Source organism: Eulemur rufifrons, chromosome 11 (assembly GCF_041146395.1).
Source record: "Eulemur rufifrons isolate Redbay chromosome 11, OSU_ERuf_1, whole genome shotgun sequence".
Classification (NCBI taxonomy): Eukaryota; Metazoa; Chordata; class Mammalia; order Primates; family Lemuridae; genus Eulemur; species Eulemur rufifrons.
Window position 1 is genome coordinate 14,423,816 of NC_090993.1, and position 16,475 is coordinate 14,440,290.

General features: G+C 48.5%; 1 protein-coding gene across 1 annotated transcript; it reads right to left on the reverse strand.

The window, feature by feature from the left end:
* Positions 1-5,452: 5,452 nt before the first annotated feature.
* Positions 5,453-16,273, reverse strand: RHOU (ras homolog family member U). Its single transcript, XM_069484753.1, has 3 exons — positions 15,761-16,273; positions 14,037-14,095; positions 5,453-8,862 (listed from the first exon to the last, which is right to left on the reverse strand). The coding sequence occupies exons 1-3, from the start codon at positions 16,020-16,022 to the stop codon at positions 8,407-8,409; spliced, it is 777 nt and encodes a 258-aa protein (XP_069340854.1). The 5' UTR covers positions 16,023-16,273; the 3' UTR covers positions 5,453-8,406.
* Between the last annotated feature and the right edge of the window lie 202 nt (positions 16,274-16,475).

A 16,475-nucleotide genomic window follows, 5' to 3' on the forward strand; every position in this document is an offset into this window, starting at 1 on the left:
TTCTACCACGTCCTCAGGCAAAGTCCCTTAGCAAATTAGTCTCTTTGTTTCTCTCTCCACTATAGAAGGATAATAGCAACAGATCCTATACATGCCCAGCATGTGTCTTGTGGGGTTAGAAGGGATGATGCCTTCATTCATTCATTTATATCACAGCTTGGTCGAGAGAAGATTTGGGCAGGTTAGGGCAATAGATGAAATGTTTTTCATGCCCCATAAGTGAAGGTGGTTCATAAATTTCAGATAGTGTAATATTTACCAAAATATTTTCTCCACCTATCAACTCACTCTTTTTCCTAGTCTTCTCTACCAACATTTTTATAAGGAACATTTGTATTGTTTTACCTAAACAATTATTAGCCTAATTAATGATTGATCACCTTCAACTTTTTCCACTTTGAAATAGAAACACTTGGCTTTCAGCAGGACCTGATCAGTTTTCGGGGTGAAGGTGAGGTGATTTAGACAAGGCGCAAGGGTAAAGAAAGGGGGGCTGAGTCGGAGATCTGGACCCAGTGACCATGTGGCCAGGCCACAGTGGACTGTCCAACTTCTGGTGGGCTCTCGGGCACACGGGGCCCACCATAAAAATTACTCAAGGCTGTCACAAAAGTAAGAACTACTCACATAATGACCCTGCTCTCATTCCCACCCCTTAGACTGAAATAAAATGACAAAGAAGGTAGATTTTTTATTCGTGCAAAGTTATGGGGTACACGAGAAATTTTGTGACATGTACATAACATGTAATAATCAAGTCAGGGTATTCAGGGTGTGTGTCATCCAAGGACAGTACACTTTTGTTGAGTATAGTCATCCTAATCTGCCATCAAACACTGAATTTATGCCTTCTATCTTACTGTGCCTTAGTACCCTTGAACTCACTGCTCTTCATCCTTCCCCATCCCCCTCCAATGCTTGGAATCTCTGTTTTCTATTTTTCAACTCACTACCTCCATGTATTCAAAATTTTTATCTCCCGCCTATAAGTGAGAACATGCAATATTTGTCTTTTTGTGCCTGGCTTATTTCACTTAAGATAATGACCTCCAGTTCCATCCATGTTGCTGCAAATGACACGATTTCCTTCTTTTTATGACTGAATAGTATTGTGTTGTGTACACACACGCCTCATTTTCTCTATCCATTCATTCACTGATGGACACTTAGGTTGGTTCCATGTCCTTGCTGTTGTGAATAGCGCTGCGATAAGCGTGTGAGAGCAGGCGTCCCTATGATACATTGATTTCTTTTCCTGTGGGGAGGTACCCAGTAGTGAGATTGCTGGATCAAATGATAATTCTATTTTTAGTTTTTTGAGAAATCTCCGTTGTGCTTTCCATAGTGGCTGTACTAGTTTACATTCCCTCCAACAGTGTATACGGGTTTCCTTTTCAAGGAGGTAAACAGTGTAGATAAATTAAGTGCATTGAAAATCCACTTATCAGTGACTGTGTGTGGGTGTGTCTGGTTTTAGATCATTAATGTGCAGTGATAACCCCGTGTGCAGGCCTCCTAACTTTGTGGTTTGGCCTGAGATTTCATTTCAGAATGACCATTGGGAACCCCAGAGGATCCAAGAGAGGGAAACACACAGGGGAAGAGGATCAGAGTGGGAGGAAGAAGTTTGGGATTCTGGATGACTTTGGGGGGAAGCGGTTCTGTTTTTTTTTTTTTTAACCAATAACTTTTGATAAATAAATGAGTCAAGCCAATCTAACTATTGCAGTTGTTATTGCTGTGGTTGGTGATGTCGCAGACGTCACAGAGTTCTAAGTTCCTACTGAGCACCTCTCGAGACATGTGAGCAGATGCAAAACGGAACCTTGGACTGGCCAGCTGGGTTTTGAATAATCTAAGTCCATGACAAATTGGAGAGCAAATAACAGTCAGCCTTTCTAATTTTCATGGTAAGATGTCAGTTTTTCTATTTGCTCCTGAAGCACGTGACTCTTTTCCACCAGCTCCATAACAATTTGGTTCTTGTCTTAAAGCCCAAACTGACTATTATCCAGCATCTGTCAAAGAGAGATTGATGCACGTGATATCTCCAAAAGTTTTTGTACTAAGGGATATGCTAGAATGTCTAAGTTCTATTTGTGCTTTAAGTTTGGACTCTAAGAACACACACCTTTAGGGGAATACTTTTCATAGTGACAACCAGTGTATGCCGAATTGCTATTACACCTCTAGCTAATTGACAGGAAATGTTTAAAAAAAAAAAAAAAAGCCATATGGAAAATGTTTCTCCATCTTGTGCAAAGCCAGGCATTTTTGGTACCCAAATTCAAGGCAAGAAAACAGAATCTCCCCGCAGAGATTCCAGAAAGCAACACAGCCCTGCTGACACTTTGATTTTAGTGCAGTGAGAGCCATGTCAGATTTCTCATCTCCAGACTATAAAGCAATACATCTGTGTTGTTTTCAGCTGCTATTGGTAGTAATTTGTTCCAGCAGCCACAGGAAACTAATACAGTAAGTTAAGTCTGAAGTACCACGGGACATTCAGGGAGAGAGGACCAAAGGGAAATGGGATATTCTGCTCCAGAATGTGTTCTCTTTTTAAAGATAGATACCAGGTTCCCGACCACTTGCCTTTTTCATACGCACGCTGTGCCTCTTCGAGACTTGGTTTTACCGTTAGGATTGGACATGGTGCTGGACAACAGGGGAACCTGTGGTTGGGTGACGCGGGCTGTTAAAAAACAACGGTAAGAATGGAAAAGGGTAAGAATGTGCCAGTCTGCAGCAAGAGCTTCTTGCATGACAGGTGTCAAGGACACCCCCATATGGAGGGCTGGGGAACCCAGGAGATTCTCAACTTCACATAATGCCATCACTGCTACCTTGCCCACCGACTCCCTTTTTGTACACTGAATTCAGACTTGGCTGCTTTACCCCCTGCAGGATCAGCTCGTGGGTGTTCAGAAGGCTGGCCTGCCCCACGGTCCCACCGGGCAGCAGCCGCTCTGCTCCACAGAGCCAGCCCGTGCAACTACTCAAGTAATCTATGATTTTGCTCTAATTTTATAAAAATGAGTGGAAATGAAGACATGAATGGGCTATTGCCCGTAAAAAAGTGTAAGCCTCGTAAAATTTAATAGAGATGAAGATGGAAACTATTAAAAGCCAATTGTCACCTCAGTGGGATGCTCTTGGGGACCTGAGCTGACCCACTGGGGGTCCTGCTGTGAAGGAAATTAAAGAAGTCCTTGAGCCAGGTGCGGTGGCTCACGCCTGTACTCCTAGCACTCTGGGAGGCCAACGTGGGTGGATGGCTTGAGGTCAGGAGTTCGAGACCAGCCTGAGCAAGAGTGAGACCCCGCCTCTACCAAAAAAAAAAAAAAAAAAAAAAGAAAGAAATTGGCCAGGCAACTAAAAAATAAAAAATAAAAACAAACAAACAAAAAATACATATATATAAAAAAAGGTGTCCTTGACCAGGTCTATAAGAAGACCAAGCAGAGTGAGCATTGACTGAGCACTTACTGTATACTAGCACTTTCCATTCATAACCTCATTGGATCCTGTCTTCAATCCACTGGGGGCAGGTGTCACACTCATCCCCTTCAGGGGTCGGAAAGCTTACACAGAAAGGGGTTAGAGGTTAAGTAGCTCAAGGAGTCACAACCAGCGAGTGGCAGAGCTGGGATTCAAGCCCAAACCTCCTGACTCCAGAGCCCAGCCTCCCCTGCCCTCCCAGCCACTGCCACTGTCCCCTCTGCCCTGTCACGTTCTCCACGTCCTCCTGCTTCTCTCTCACCCCTGTCCTATCCAGACTGGCCTCTAGGACACACCACACGCCCTCTGCCTCACGGCCCTCAAACATTCTTTACTTTTAGAACACTTTTCTCCCAGACACTTCTCAATCCCTCCCTCCTTTGGGTCCTGTAAACACTCCAGTGAGCACAGGGACTGGGCGCTCTGCTGATGTGTCCTGGGCAGGCCTGGCTGGGACATGGCGGGCAGGTCGGGCCTGGGTGAGGAGAAGCCTCTGAGTCCCTCTGGGGTACAGCAGCTGCTCCATGGAGGCCGGGAAGCCAGCAGGCTGTCGCGCCTCCCGCCACATGTGGCGTTAGGCAGTCCAGCAGTTTTAGTTGCTGTCTGCACAGTATTTGCATCCACTGGGGCTGAATGTCCAGTGGATGCTCATGAAAGTTGTAGCCTGGCCTCTGTTGGTGTAATAGGGAACAAAGTGGCTGGGTCCATCCTTCACTAGATGGTCTTGAGGCTGGAGGGTGAGAGCAGGAAGTCTTCCAGCCCCTCCGAATGGTCATCTCCCCAGGATCCCATTCCCTGGAGTCCCTGATACAAAGTCTGCATGCTGGTCATCTAATAAGACTCACTTCAAGGAACCTGAAGAAATCACATGGGGCTCCTGGTGCCTTCGACTCCCACCCCCATTCATGGTGATGTACAGATCCTGGATCGCTCAGGATTTACACGGCCTGGGGAGAAAGGCAGAACTGTTTATACAGGGGGAACTGGGCTCAGATTTCTGCCATCTCAGTTTCTTTCATTTTTTAATTTTTTTGAGATAGAGTCTTACTGTCTCCCAGACTAGAGTGCAGTGGTGCGATCTTAGCTCACTGTAGCCTCAAATTCCTGGGCTCAAATGATCCTCCTGCCCCAGCTTCCTGAGTAACTGGGACTACAGGTGTGCATCTCATGCCCAGGTAAGTTTTCGTATTTTTGGTAGAGACAGGAGTCTTGCTATAGTGACCAGGCCAGTCTCAAACTCCTCATCTCAAGCAATCCTCCCCCCTTGGCTTCCCAAGGTGCTAGGATTACAGGCGTGAGCCACTGCACCCAGCCAGTCTGTTTCATTCCACACTAGTGCTTCTCTGAGCCTGAACTTCTGGCTCCAAGAACAGTGCTCCTTCCAACACATTGGGACACCAGCACATGATCTGCTAGGAATGCAGAGTCAGAAAATGGTTGTCATCAGACAGTGATCCTAGAATTCACAAAAACCCATATTGAATAAGCATTTAATATTGGTTAGGGTCCAGGTGCAGTGGCTTATGCCTGTAATCCCAGCATTTTGAGAGGCCGAGGCAGGAGAATCACTTGAGGCCAGGAGTTTGAGGCCATCCTGGGCAACACAGTATGCCCTCCTCTGTACAAAAAAGTAAAAAAAAAAAAAAAAAAAAAATCAGCGGGGTGTGGTGGCATGTGCCTGTAGTCTTAGCTACTCAGGAGGCTGAAGCGGGAGGATCGCTGGAGCCCAGGAGTGTGAGGCTGCAGTGAGCTCTGATCGTGCCACTGCACTCCAGCCTGGGCGACAGAGCGAGGCCCTGTCTCAAGAAACAAGAGCTGCTTAGAGATGCATTCCCACAAGTCCCCTGAGGGCACACCAAGATGCTTCCCAACTGGTGCTGCTTCAAGATGTGGCTGCACACTTCCAACAAAATTATCTGGTAGAAAAGGGAAAAGCAGGTATATCCACAGGTCAGAATTTATTTCATACCATCTCATTTATAGCATTTTCAAGTACAGCATTCTGCTCAACAGCATTTGCACAGGAAAACAGAAGAGCACAACTTGGTAAGGCACCAGGTTACACAGTCTGGAGAGAAGACCTTGCTCTCGTTTTGGCTCATGTAATACCTGGGTAGTTTCTCTTAAGTCTGTCAAGCAGAGAACAAGGTTACGAAAGGTCCCTTTATACATACACGGTAGTTTTGGAATATATGGTATTTTTTTAAATTATGACATTGGCCTAGACTGTAGGAGTTTAGCCAAAGTGGCATTCTCTAAAGCAAAATTCTTATAAAATATTACCTGCAATACCAAGCTGCAAGTGGAACAATTTTTGAGCTTTGAAATGAACCAACTTTTTATATTTAACTCAAATACATACAAAAAAATTTTCAGCCCCAAACTCTGTTTTCACAAAGAAAAATGGAAAATCTCAAATATAATCATACCTTTACTATTCTATAAAATACAGCAACATGGCTTTTAAAAACTGTTTCATTTAAATATCAACCCAGGAGAATTTTAGCACTAATGGCCAAAGCTGTATCAAGCCTGGTTAAATTACGCTGCCTGCATAAAGCTTCCAGAACGGGGCTATACTGGTGTCCACTAACCACTGGCCACCAGTGGCCTAAAGGCAGAGGGTGCCGCGGGCCCCTCCAGGGGGACCAAGTACAGCCCCAAATACTGTCACACGCATAAAACTTCTTGCAAGTTTTGTGTTCTATCTTTAGAATTAATCTGCATTGCACCCCATGCCATTTGCTTTAATATAAAAATAATGTGTAAAATTATTTACCAGCGAAATAACTCATCTTCCCCCCCGCCCCCCTTTGCACCCCAGGGCAGGCAAAGCCCAAACCGGGAAGCCTAGCGTTCCACAAATAGGCGAGCCAGGCACAGCAGGATGAGATGTGTTTAATTAGGTCTATTTTTGGCGTTTCCACAAATAATTTGATTCCCTCAGGTTGTGACTAAATGCTTCAGAAAACTATGACCAACATCAATTTCGATGTGCTGAAAAATCAATAGTTAACAGTCTATATACTTTAGTGGTCTAAGGATTAACCTTTGTTAAACAAAGAAACTTACTCATTTTATTTATTAACAGGAATAAAAGAAGCCCCTAACCTAAAGTGTAACCTTATCTTTTCACTTTTCCTATAGGAAAACACAAAGTGGATTTTTTAAAATATAAAAAAGACAACACAAAACCTGCAGAAACGTCAGATTCTTCCACCCACTGGCTTTACAGAAATTTCCGCAGTTAGTTATTGACGTGACTTTGGTGACTCTGCTTCACCCACTAAGCCTGACATGACAATTCAAGGCGGCCTGAACACAATTCAGAGCGTTCAGGCTGCCTCTCGCCCTCTCAGAGCACAGCTACCGCAGAGTAAAAACCACTGTCCTGCCACGGTACTTTTTTCTCCAGAAGATTCACCCTACAGACTGCCACCTTGAAGAATATATTTCACAAACGTGGCTTCCGACTGTCCCACAGCAAGGGAGAAGCCAAGCGCGGGGCCGTGGTGCCAGCACGCACCTGGCTGGCCACCCCGGACGCCACCACGCCTGCCGCCACCCCTCAGACCCCTCAGAACACACGGTGCTGGCATGTGCTGCCCGTGCCCTGGAAGCCATCTGTGCATTTAACTGGCTGTTTTAACAGGTTTCAAGAAATGTTCACTGTATTTTTTGTTTTGTTTTAAAATGGTCTCAAAAATGTGTGTATTAAGATATACTTAAAATCACATCTAGGGTAAAATCAATAAGATCTGTTCAAAAAAGCAGCGAGAAAAAGCAGCGAAGCTTCCTCAACATCTGTTTTGGGGCCATGCTTTTTCCCATTAGCTGTTTCAAGCCTGAATCAGCAGCAAGTACACCCATACACACACACATACGTGTGTGCACGTGTGTGGTGCGTATGGGTGTGGACACACACAAGTGCACTTTGGCTGACGTGCCAAGAAAAAACAAGATACGTTTTGTGTCCCACAAACATTTGCTGTCAGCCTTGCCAGAGTGCTCACTTCCCTGCAGACGGGACAACTCACGCATGGAAGGTTAAAACATCTCAGGTGCTCCCGAGCGCTCCGATTACCTGGGATCTAGGCAGCTTGGTGCACACGTTACAGTACCGAAAGCAAATATCACATTCTGATCTCAACATGAATCGCTCCCTGAAGAAAAATATCAGAACTATTGACCAGCACTTGCTTTCCTCTGCATGGCACTTTGGCTATGTTCACACAACTGGTCTAACAGAGAAAAACACCACAAACAGGTTTTCTTTTCTGCCATATAGTCAGTGGGATGTTTCTGTTGGTTGTTTTTAAGTCTTAAGCAACTGGGTGTTAGTAAATAACAAAAGTGACTGGTCTGAGGTTGTGTAGGCAGAGATCTCTCATTTTTTCTTAGATTTTTGCTCTTTAAGAAAAAAAGGTATGGTTTGCATGGAGTTTCAAAGCTAAGAATTGTTCTTACCACGGTTGACCATGTACATAATACACTGTGCATTAAGTAGCCCTTAATCAAGAGAGGGTTAACCACAGCATTCCCCCTTCTGTTCTTCTGTACATTATAATGTAGCAAAATTTCATTCTTGACGTATCCAGATTTGAGGTGTCTTCTTCATATTAGATATAAATTAATCAAGAGGTCTAGAGCTCTACATTTCCAGAGCTTTGAAAAATTTTTAACTTACTTCAAAAATATCTTGCATAAGTTTCCATCCCCAAGTTCAAACAAACAATAAAAAAATGAAAGGCAAGAAAGAATACATAAATTGAGAGCTCCTCCTATAACACAAGTGCACACACATTCTCTATACGGGTTCTACACAGTAAAAGGAGTCATTTCAGCTAATATAGCTTCTCATATCTGTTTCATTGGAATATGGTCTTTCTGAGCATCTTGCCAGCATCATACGAAACAGCAGTACTTCTTCCACCAGGACTTGGAGAGGTTTTTCACTTTGTCTGGAGTCCTGCTTTTAGACTTCTTTGGCTGTTGCTGAGTGTCCGAGTATTGAATGCCAGCGACGATGGCTGCGTCAAAGACCTCTTTGAGGTTTTTTTGAGTCAAGGCCGAACACTCAATGTAGGAGGCGGCTTTGATTTCCTCTGCACACAGCTTAGCCGCCTCTTCAGGCACCGGCTTCTCTTTGCATTTGTCCAGTTCAATGAGGACTTTGACATCTTCCCTGAGATCCGACTGCGTTCCAACTAGGATGATGGGGGCTTTGGGACAGTGGCACCGAATCTCTGGCACCCATTTCTCACTGACGTTCTGGAAGGACGAGGGGCTCACGACACTAAAGCACAGCAGGAAAATGTCTGTGCTGGTGTAGCAGAGAGGCCTCAGCTTGTCAAACTCATCCTGCAACCAAGCAAAGCACCCAAAAGTTACTTTTCAAATCAATTCTCATCAGTAAAAAGAACTTCTTAATGTTTTTCATGAAAAGTTCTGGCAGGTACTAGAAGGCTCACTGGTCCTAGAGGGAAAATCCAGCGTCTTAGAAACAATCTTGCTGTTTACCCAGGCGGGGCTGGCGCTCTGGGCAAAAGGGCAGCAGCCGTCTGCTTCCAGGGCCAGCAGCGGGGCCAGCGGGGCCAGATGTGTTCGACATTTCCATCAATACTCACGACCTGCTTGCAACTTACCATAGAAAGAGTACTTCAAGCTCATATGTTCTAGAAATAAAATTGACTTTATCTAGCCTTCAACCCAGTGTAACCCAGACGTACTCTCAACTGTTGGTACTTAGCTACTCTAAAATTCAGACTGCAGCCACACTGACCCCTTGAAACTCCAATCTGACCCCAGTCTATTGACACAGCTCCTCTCTCTGTGGATGCGGCCCTACCCTCCCCCACAACAGCTGGGACGCCAATTCCGTCCCCCCCATGCCCCCCCACCCCATGCACACTTAGCGCAGAGTAATGTTAATCAGACACAAGGATAGACCCAGAAATGGAATTGAGGACCGTTATCAGGCCACTTGTCAGCAACTCAGAAAACTTGTGCCTCTCAACGTCACTTACAGACACACACTAGCACATTCTCATTCTGGCTGGATCTTCTCTTTCTCTCTCCTTCCTTCATTTTCTCTCACTTCTTTTCTCCTCTGTTTATCTCTGCTAATACCTGCGGGCTCCACACAGTGTGCTCTGGACAGATAAAGACCCAGAGAACAGGCACCCCCGCCCCCCGCCCCTACAGTATAGAGCAATGGATCAAATAAGTTAGAATTGATTATAAATAAACCACCCCCCTGCCGTCGAATGCTGTCCTGCAGTCATTCGTTTAACACACGCACTAAACACCACCCAGACAGGCACACTGGCAGGCGAGGGGATTTGGCTGTGAACAGAGGGATGTTGGTCTCCAAATCAGCATCTCTTTATGGTGAACATCCTGTAGTTCCTTGCAGCATCAGATTCAGCTAACTGAATACTTTCACCCAACTCTTTTATAGGAAAATATTTACATCATCTCATTCCTATTGAAAATTTATATCTCTGGGTGCCAACCATCCTCAGGTATAAAATCATTTATAATTTCCCAATGGCAAGAAAAAGTTAAACACTATCCATGTTTTTCATTACTCAACTGGCATACTCTGATTATTTACTAAGTACTATGTACATGTACATTATTCTCCATCCCTGGCTTTTTTCTCTAGATATAAAGGAAACTTGTATTTCTTTTATTTGAACGCACTTTCTTCATTTGAGGCCCTGTGTTTCAATCATGGGGCAACAACCAACTAACCGTATTAAAGTTAACCAGCTAAAATGCTGAGGAATGAACACAGCATTTCAGAATGTTGCTACCACTTGTGCAGCTTCTATAGGTGAACGTTGAAAAAGAACGATTTCATTTTCTTAACGCCAACTTTGTGCTGAATGAATGAGCACAGAAGCGCCCCCAGCTAGACCACAGCTTAGCTCTGACACTATTTGAACGAAATGCTCGCTCTGTTCTCAGAGGGCCTCAAATGAAGAAGGACAAAACTGAGACCAGCATGGACGGCCCCTCGGGTAGCCGCACCCCACCGTTGGACGGCCGTCACCCTTGGCCGTGCCCTGGAATCTGGGGTTGCATCACCAGGAAAAAGGCAAGCTCAAGGCCGAGCCTTCTGACTGGGCTTTGGGAACCCGGCTCCCCAGGCCTCCTGCGATTCTGGCTAAGGAGCTTGGGAAGCAAAACAGAAATTAAACACTCCCGCTCGGTGCCTGACCAGAAACCTTAGATATTTGCTGAAATAACGCAATACACACGGGCAACGAGACCAGGTGGAACACGCGCTCAGGGACACGCAGCCCAAGGCCAAGCCATTTGCACGCGCCGGCCAGGTCTGGGGAAGGGACGCCGCGCAGGACCCCGCTCAGGGAGGGAAGGGCGGAGACAAGAGCCTGGACTATAGCATCCCTCTGCTCTAGCTGCAACCTGATTGCTTTTCTTTTTAAGTATAAAGATTTTTCCAAAAACCTGGAAGAAAGAAATAAAAATAAAAACGATTTTCCAAGTACCTCATGGGTCAAAAGGCTGAAGAGCTTTCAGCGCCCGCTGGCGATGCTGCCTCCTGTGCCAATGGTGTGTCATTTCCAGTCCACAGTCGGTCTCTGGTCTGCACTTGAGTGACACTAGGAGTCTAGTGCTCAAAAGCCCCTTTGACATCTTACAGACTCACCCACCTTCCCTAACAGGAAAAGCCAAAGGCACAAGAAGCGATTTCTAGAACTTGATCCAGCCAGCGGAGCGGTCCTCTCCTCCGGCTGGTCAGCCTCCATGGGGACCCGCACTCGTGCCCGTGTTCCCACCTGTCTGTGCTCACGGAGCTCAACGGAGCCACTTAACCCTGGAGGCTTCCATGCCGACCGCCCACAGGAGGAATGAGCTCCTTCCTCCGTAAAAAAGCAAACCACGGCAGGTGTCCGAGCAAGTTGCAAAGGTGGTTTCTCAGATCAGGACCAAGAAGAATAGAAGACAGCTACGCCACCTTGCCCAGCGGTGCGACAGTCAGACAAGCGCTGATTGACACTGGGGGAGCAGGAGGGGGGACAAGAGCCTGACTTTGACCAGCAATGCATTTTCCACAAATAGTTTCTGAAGTCGGTTTTCTACAAATTTTTAGACGGTTGCCTTCATTACGTAGTAGGGTACTCTCCAGGAATCAGTACGTGAAAGTTAAAAACACAGCACATCTCATGGCAAACACTGCAGGGAGACCAGAGGAACAACTTCCAGATAAACGGCAGCTGACCAGCGTAGCACCAAAACCTTTGTTTTCCCTCATTATAAACTTTTTTGTGTGAAAACATTTCTAAAATGACTCTTGCGCTTCCTTGACTTTTAAACAGTTAAGGAAAAAACCATCTAACTCTTCCTCGATGATTCAGAGTCATTTTTACAAAGTTTTTCTGGTAAAAATCTATTCCTCTTCCAAAACTCTGCTTGGAGGTTTTCCTCCCCCCAGGCCCAGCCGGCCTGTGTCTCTGCACCGAGACCGTCCCCCTCTTCGCTCCCCTCCCTTCACTTACTCTGCACCAGCTTCCAGAAACGGGTCTGTCCTCCCCGCAGACAGCAACTGCAGAACCTAGTGCTCCACTCGTTCACCCCCTCTAAAGCCATGAGCTTCAGCCCTGTCGCCTGCCGGGCAGCGGGCATAAAACCCAGCTCAGGACACCACGTCCCACATGGACAGCTGGCACCGACCAGGAGCGCAGTGTGAGCCGAGGTGTGCATGGGCAGGGGGTTTGGGGGGGGACACGGAGCTGCTCCTCCTCCCCAGAGGGGTCCCTGGTAACCCTGCTTTTAGACTTCACAGGTTTTCCTGTCTTTCTCCTCATCCTCGGGCTTTTACTTCAGCGAGGACGCCTACATTTACTAAGATACTCCTCTGCCTACGTTTCAAAAATCAGAAAACCTGATCCCTGGTAGCCAGAACATCCCTACTTTGTACAAAGCAATGAAGCTTGAATTATAAACACCAGCACGGCATTCAGAAAGATTAAGCACTAAAAGACACTGTGTTCTTTCATTTCTATTTTCTTTTTTTTAGAGACAGGGTCTCACTCTGCCTCCAGGCTGGAGTGCAGTGGCGTCATCTAACTCACTGGAACCTCAAACTCCTGGGCTCAAGCAATCTTCCCACCTCAGCCCCCTGAGTGGCTGGGACTACAGGCATGTGCCACCATGCCCAGCTGATTTTTTAAATTTATTTTGTTAAGATGTTGCAGGGGGGTGGCGGGTGGCAGGGGTCTCACTAAGTTGCTCAGGCTGGTCTCGAACTCTGGGCCTCAAGGGATCCTCAGGCTTAGGGCTCCCAAAGTGCTGGGATTACAGGTATGGGCCATGCAGGCAGGGTCTTGATTTTTATTTTCTATGGGTAATGAAAAACAAATAGTTCTTGTTTTTTTCTGCTCACAGTAAAGGGGAAGCTGAGACGCTCCCAGGCTGGGCTATTACGACTCACGCTGCCATGGCCTCCACCAGACTGGTGTTCCTCGGGGATCCAGGCTACCCACCTTGAAGTTGAAAAAAATAAAATCTGTCCTCAGCTCTGGATTTGCTGTCCCAGAGTAGGTGAGCAACTTGAAAGCTCTGGGTTAGAGGAGGCTCTGGGGACACTGGGAAGCCTACTTCATAAATGCAGATGGTGATGGGATGGCACCTCAGAATGTGAAGTGGGCTCTTTCACCTACCTACAAAGTGCCCCCAGCACTTTACTGAGCTCCAGAAAGTCCTGGAGACACAACAAGTCCATTAACTGTTGCTTTGGCAAACTCAAGCACCCTGGGTGCTCACAAGGCACAGTGTGACTTCAGTGACCTGAACTCCCACCAAGGGGGGTTTAGTTGATGACAAGTTCTTCTGGGGAGCACCAAGGGGGATTCCCGCACTTGTATCCTCTTTATCACTGCCTGGCTGTTTCCTCCAAGGCCCTGGCCGGCCAGCGAGCCAAGAGTAAATGCTCACGATCTGGAAAGAATAAGCCCAGTTCATTCTTTCCTGCAGCTTAGGACGCTCGGACGAATGTAGCTCCGCTGCCAGGGATGGGGCTGGTCCTAGTGAGCCCACCTACAGCTCAGGAAGGGAAGGTTTAGCACTTATGGACATGAGCACCATCTTTTTCTTGAGCAAATTTCTTAAATATCTGGCTTGCTGACTTTTAATAACATAATTATAAGCTATCGCTAACTTACTTTGAGAAATGATTACAAAGCATCACTGAAACTTTTTATAAAAACCAGAAAGTAATATCAGAAAGTCCCATAAGGTAAGAGCTATTGCTGACCCTGCTTCCTGCCTTTCCTGGCCATACAGAGCTGGGCCAAACCCTGTGTTTCTAGTTCGGAGTTATCTTCCTCTGTGTCCTCACTGGCCCTCCCCTGCCCCGGGGGCCAACAGCAGGGGTGGGTCCACTTCATGCCACTTTAGAATGACCCAGTTACTGCGGGATTCATTTGGAAACTTGTCAAAGGTTGTTTGGAAACCTCTAAAAGCCTGTTTCCTTTCCCAGCACTGGGCTGTAACGTGATACTGACCTGTCCCGCGGTGTCACAGAGCTGGAGTCTCACAGGCCGCCCATCCACAGACACCACAGCTTAAAAACAAGACCCAAATGACAATCAGGAGATGGCTTTTAACCCCTTTCAGAAGACTGCTAGTTTCAGCTTGCCCTGTGATTCTCACTCCAACCCCCTCAGCTCCTATTCTAAGTCCTCTAATGAATTAAAGACTTGCCTAAAACAGGGAAGCCCTTTGGAGGCATTCTTGTATCCGAAACTTCCAGGGCCGGCAATTCACTCCTCTGCCACCAAAGAGGCAGCAAGTCCCTGGGCCCTTTGATGGTGCCCCTAGATGGGCCTGTGCTTTTCTCCCAGCCCTGGAAGATTTATTTTCCCATCACACTTGTTTCAAAGGACCTAAAAACAACACTGGGGTTGGGAGGGGGGCGGGGTATGTGGGAACCAACCCTCCAGTTTGAAATCAGTGGAAAACCTCACAAATGATTCTGTCTTCCCTGGGGAAATGCTCCCCGACTTCAGGGTTTATCACAAAATGCTAGTTTGGTTAAGAACATGTGCACACACAGGCTGCCCACGCCGTCCTGTTTCACAGAGAGGCACTGCTTATCTCTCTGTCAGTTCAGAGAGAGGATTTCAAAAGAAAATAAAAAAGGGAAAGAAAGCTTGCCCACCTTCCTCCAGGATTTGGGTGCTCAGGGAGGGGGAGAGGTCTGCAGCACGGCTAGTCATGGAAGTTTCTGGTTTAATTAAGCACTCAGTTTTGTCTCTTTCTACACAACTCTCTAATTGTTTATAAATGTTTATACTAGCCAGCTGGGGGCGGGAGGAGAAAAGAAACAATACCCTGTGGTGGGAACCCACTAGAATAGCACCTTCTTATCTAGGGTATCTTTGAGATGAAAGAAAGATGAGAGAAGCAATTTTTTTTTTTTTTTTTTAAGGAGCAAGACAGTAAATGCCTCACACTGACGTCTGGGAATTTTTACTTTTTCTTAAATTTCAAAAAGATCTGAAAAATCAAGATAAAGGGCTCCTCTGTCTTTGTATCCACCAAACCAAATGACACAGCACCCCACACATGAGAGCTTTAAGCAGCTTAAAGAGACACTGAGGAGACAGCGACAGTCAGAGACAGAGCCAGTGCGGGCGAGCGGGGACAGGGGCGGCGTGGGACGCAGAAGGGAAAGAAACGCTGTTTTCTCTGCGGGTTTCATCCAAACCCGGGGCTTCACCAGGGCCGCTCAGGCTGTTTCACTAAAGCAAGTAATTCCGGCGTCTCTGCGGCTCTTTAAAGTGGAGACGCCCCTTGCGAGCTGAGCCGCCTGAAGGGGAGGGACCGACACTCGGGGCCACAGGGTGAAAGCACCTGCGCGGCGCCTTCCGATTGCAACTCGGCAGCGGCGCCAGCAACGTCGCCCTGGTGAAACTTCATGCAGCCAAGCGACCGGGCGCCTGAACTCCACCTGCTTGACTCCCGCTCGTCTGTCACTACGTGGCCAGGTCACTTTTTGTTCCCTTGGCTCTGCCTGCCGCTCCGCCCACCCTCCCCGGGCTCGAGTCGGGGCGCTCCGCGTTCCGCCGCGGTCCCTTCGAGTGGCTCCGAGCCTGCGCCGTCCCCGAGGCCAGAAAACGTCCTGCACTCCGCGCTGGCTCGGTCCGGCTGGAGCTGGGCCCTAGGAGCCCCCGGCGGGCAGCGGCCACGCGCCCCCACCCCGGCCCCGGCGCCCGAGCCCGCTCACCCGAGAAGTTGTCGAAGGCCGTGGGGATGTACTCGGTGGGGTAGCCGTTGGTGGTGTAGCTCACCACCAGGCTCGTCTTGCCCACGGCGCCGTCGCCGACCAGCACGCACTTGACGCCGCGCCCCTCGGCACCGCCCGCGCGCCCCCTACCCCCGGGCTCCGCGGACCCGCGCCCCCCGCGTCCCCCGCGCTCCCGGCGCGGCGGCACGGGAGGCGCCTCGCAGCGGCCGGGGAACGCGGGGTCCCCCTGCTGCGGGGGCATCGGTCCGCGCGCGCCGCGTGCAGGAGCGAGTGAGCGGGGCCCTGCCCGACCGCCCCTCCGCCACGGAGGGCTGCGGGAGGGAGGAGCTGTCACCGATCGCCGCGGGCGCGTCCCCCGCCCCCGTAGTTCGCCGTTCCAGGCCGCACGCCTTGCAGACAAAGGCGGCCGGGGAGGGTCGCGCCTCCGCGTTGCAGCGGCGCCAGCCGGCTCTGCCCCGCGCGACGGGAGGACCGCGGCCCGAGCGCTCTGTCTCCGCCCGGCTTCCCCGCGACACGACGCGTGGGGGGCGGGCGGACGGGGAGGGGAAAGAGGCGGGTCCGGCCGGGCGGATCGCCCCGCAGCGAGGCCACAGCGCCACCGGTCTGCGCGCCGCGGCCCTGCACCGGCTCCCGAGGCGGCGCCGATCCCGGCAGGCGGGGCTGCGGACGAGGGCGCCCGGGACCTGGAACGCAC

Excerpts from the sequence above, each read along its gene's own strand:
- RHOU (XM_069484753.1), bottom strand. The coding sequence starts at position 16,022 with ATGCCCCCGCAGCAGGGGGACCCCGCGTTCCCCGGCCGCTGCGAGGCG. Across the intron at positions 14,096-15,760 it reads GGCCTTCGACAACTTCTCGG|CTGTGGTGTCTGTGGATGGG; the intron begins GTGAGCGGGCTC and ends CTTGTTTTTAAG. Across the intron at positions 8,863-14,036 it reads TCTGTGACACCGCGGGACAG|GATGAGTTTGACAAGCTGAG; the intron begins GTCAGTATCACG and ends GCTTGGTTGCAG.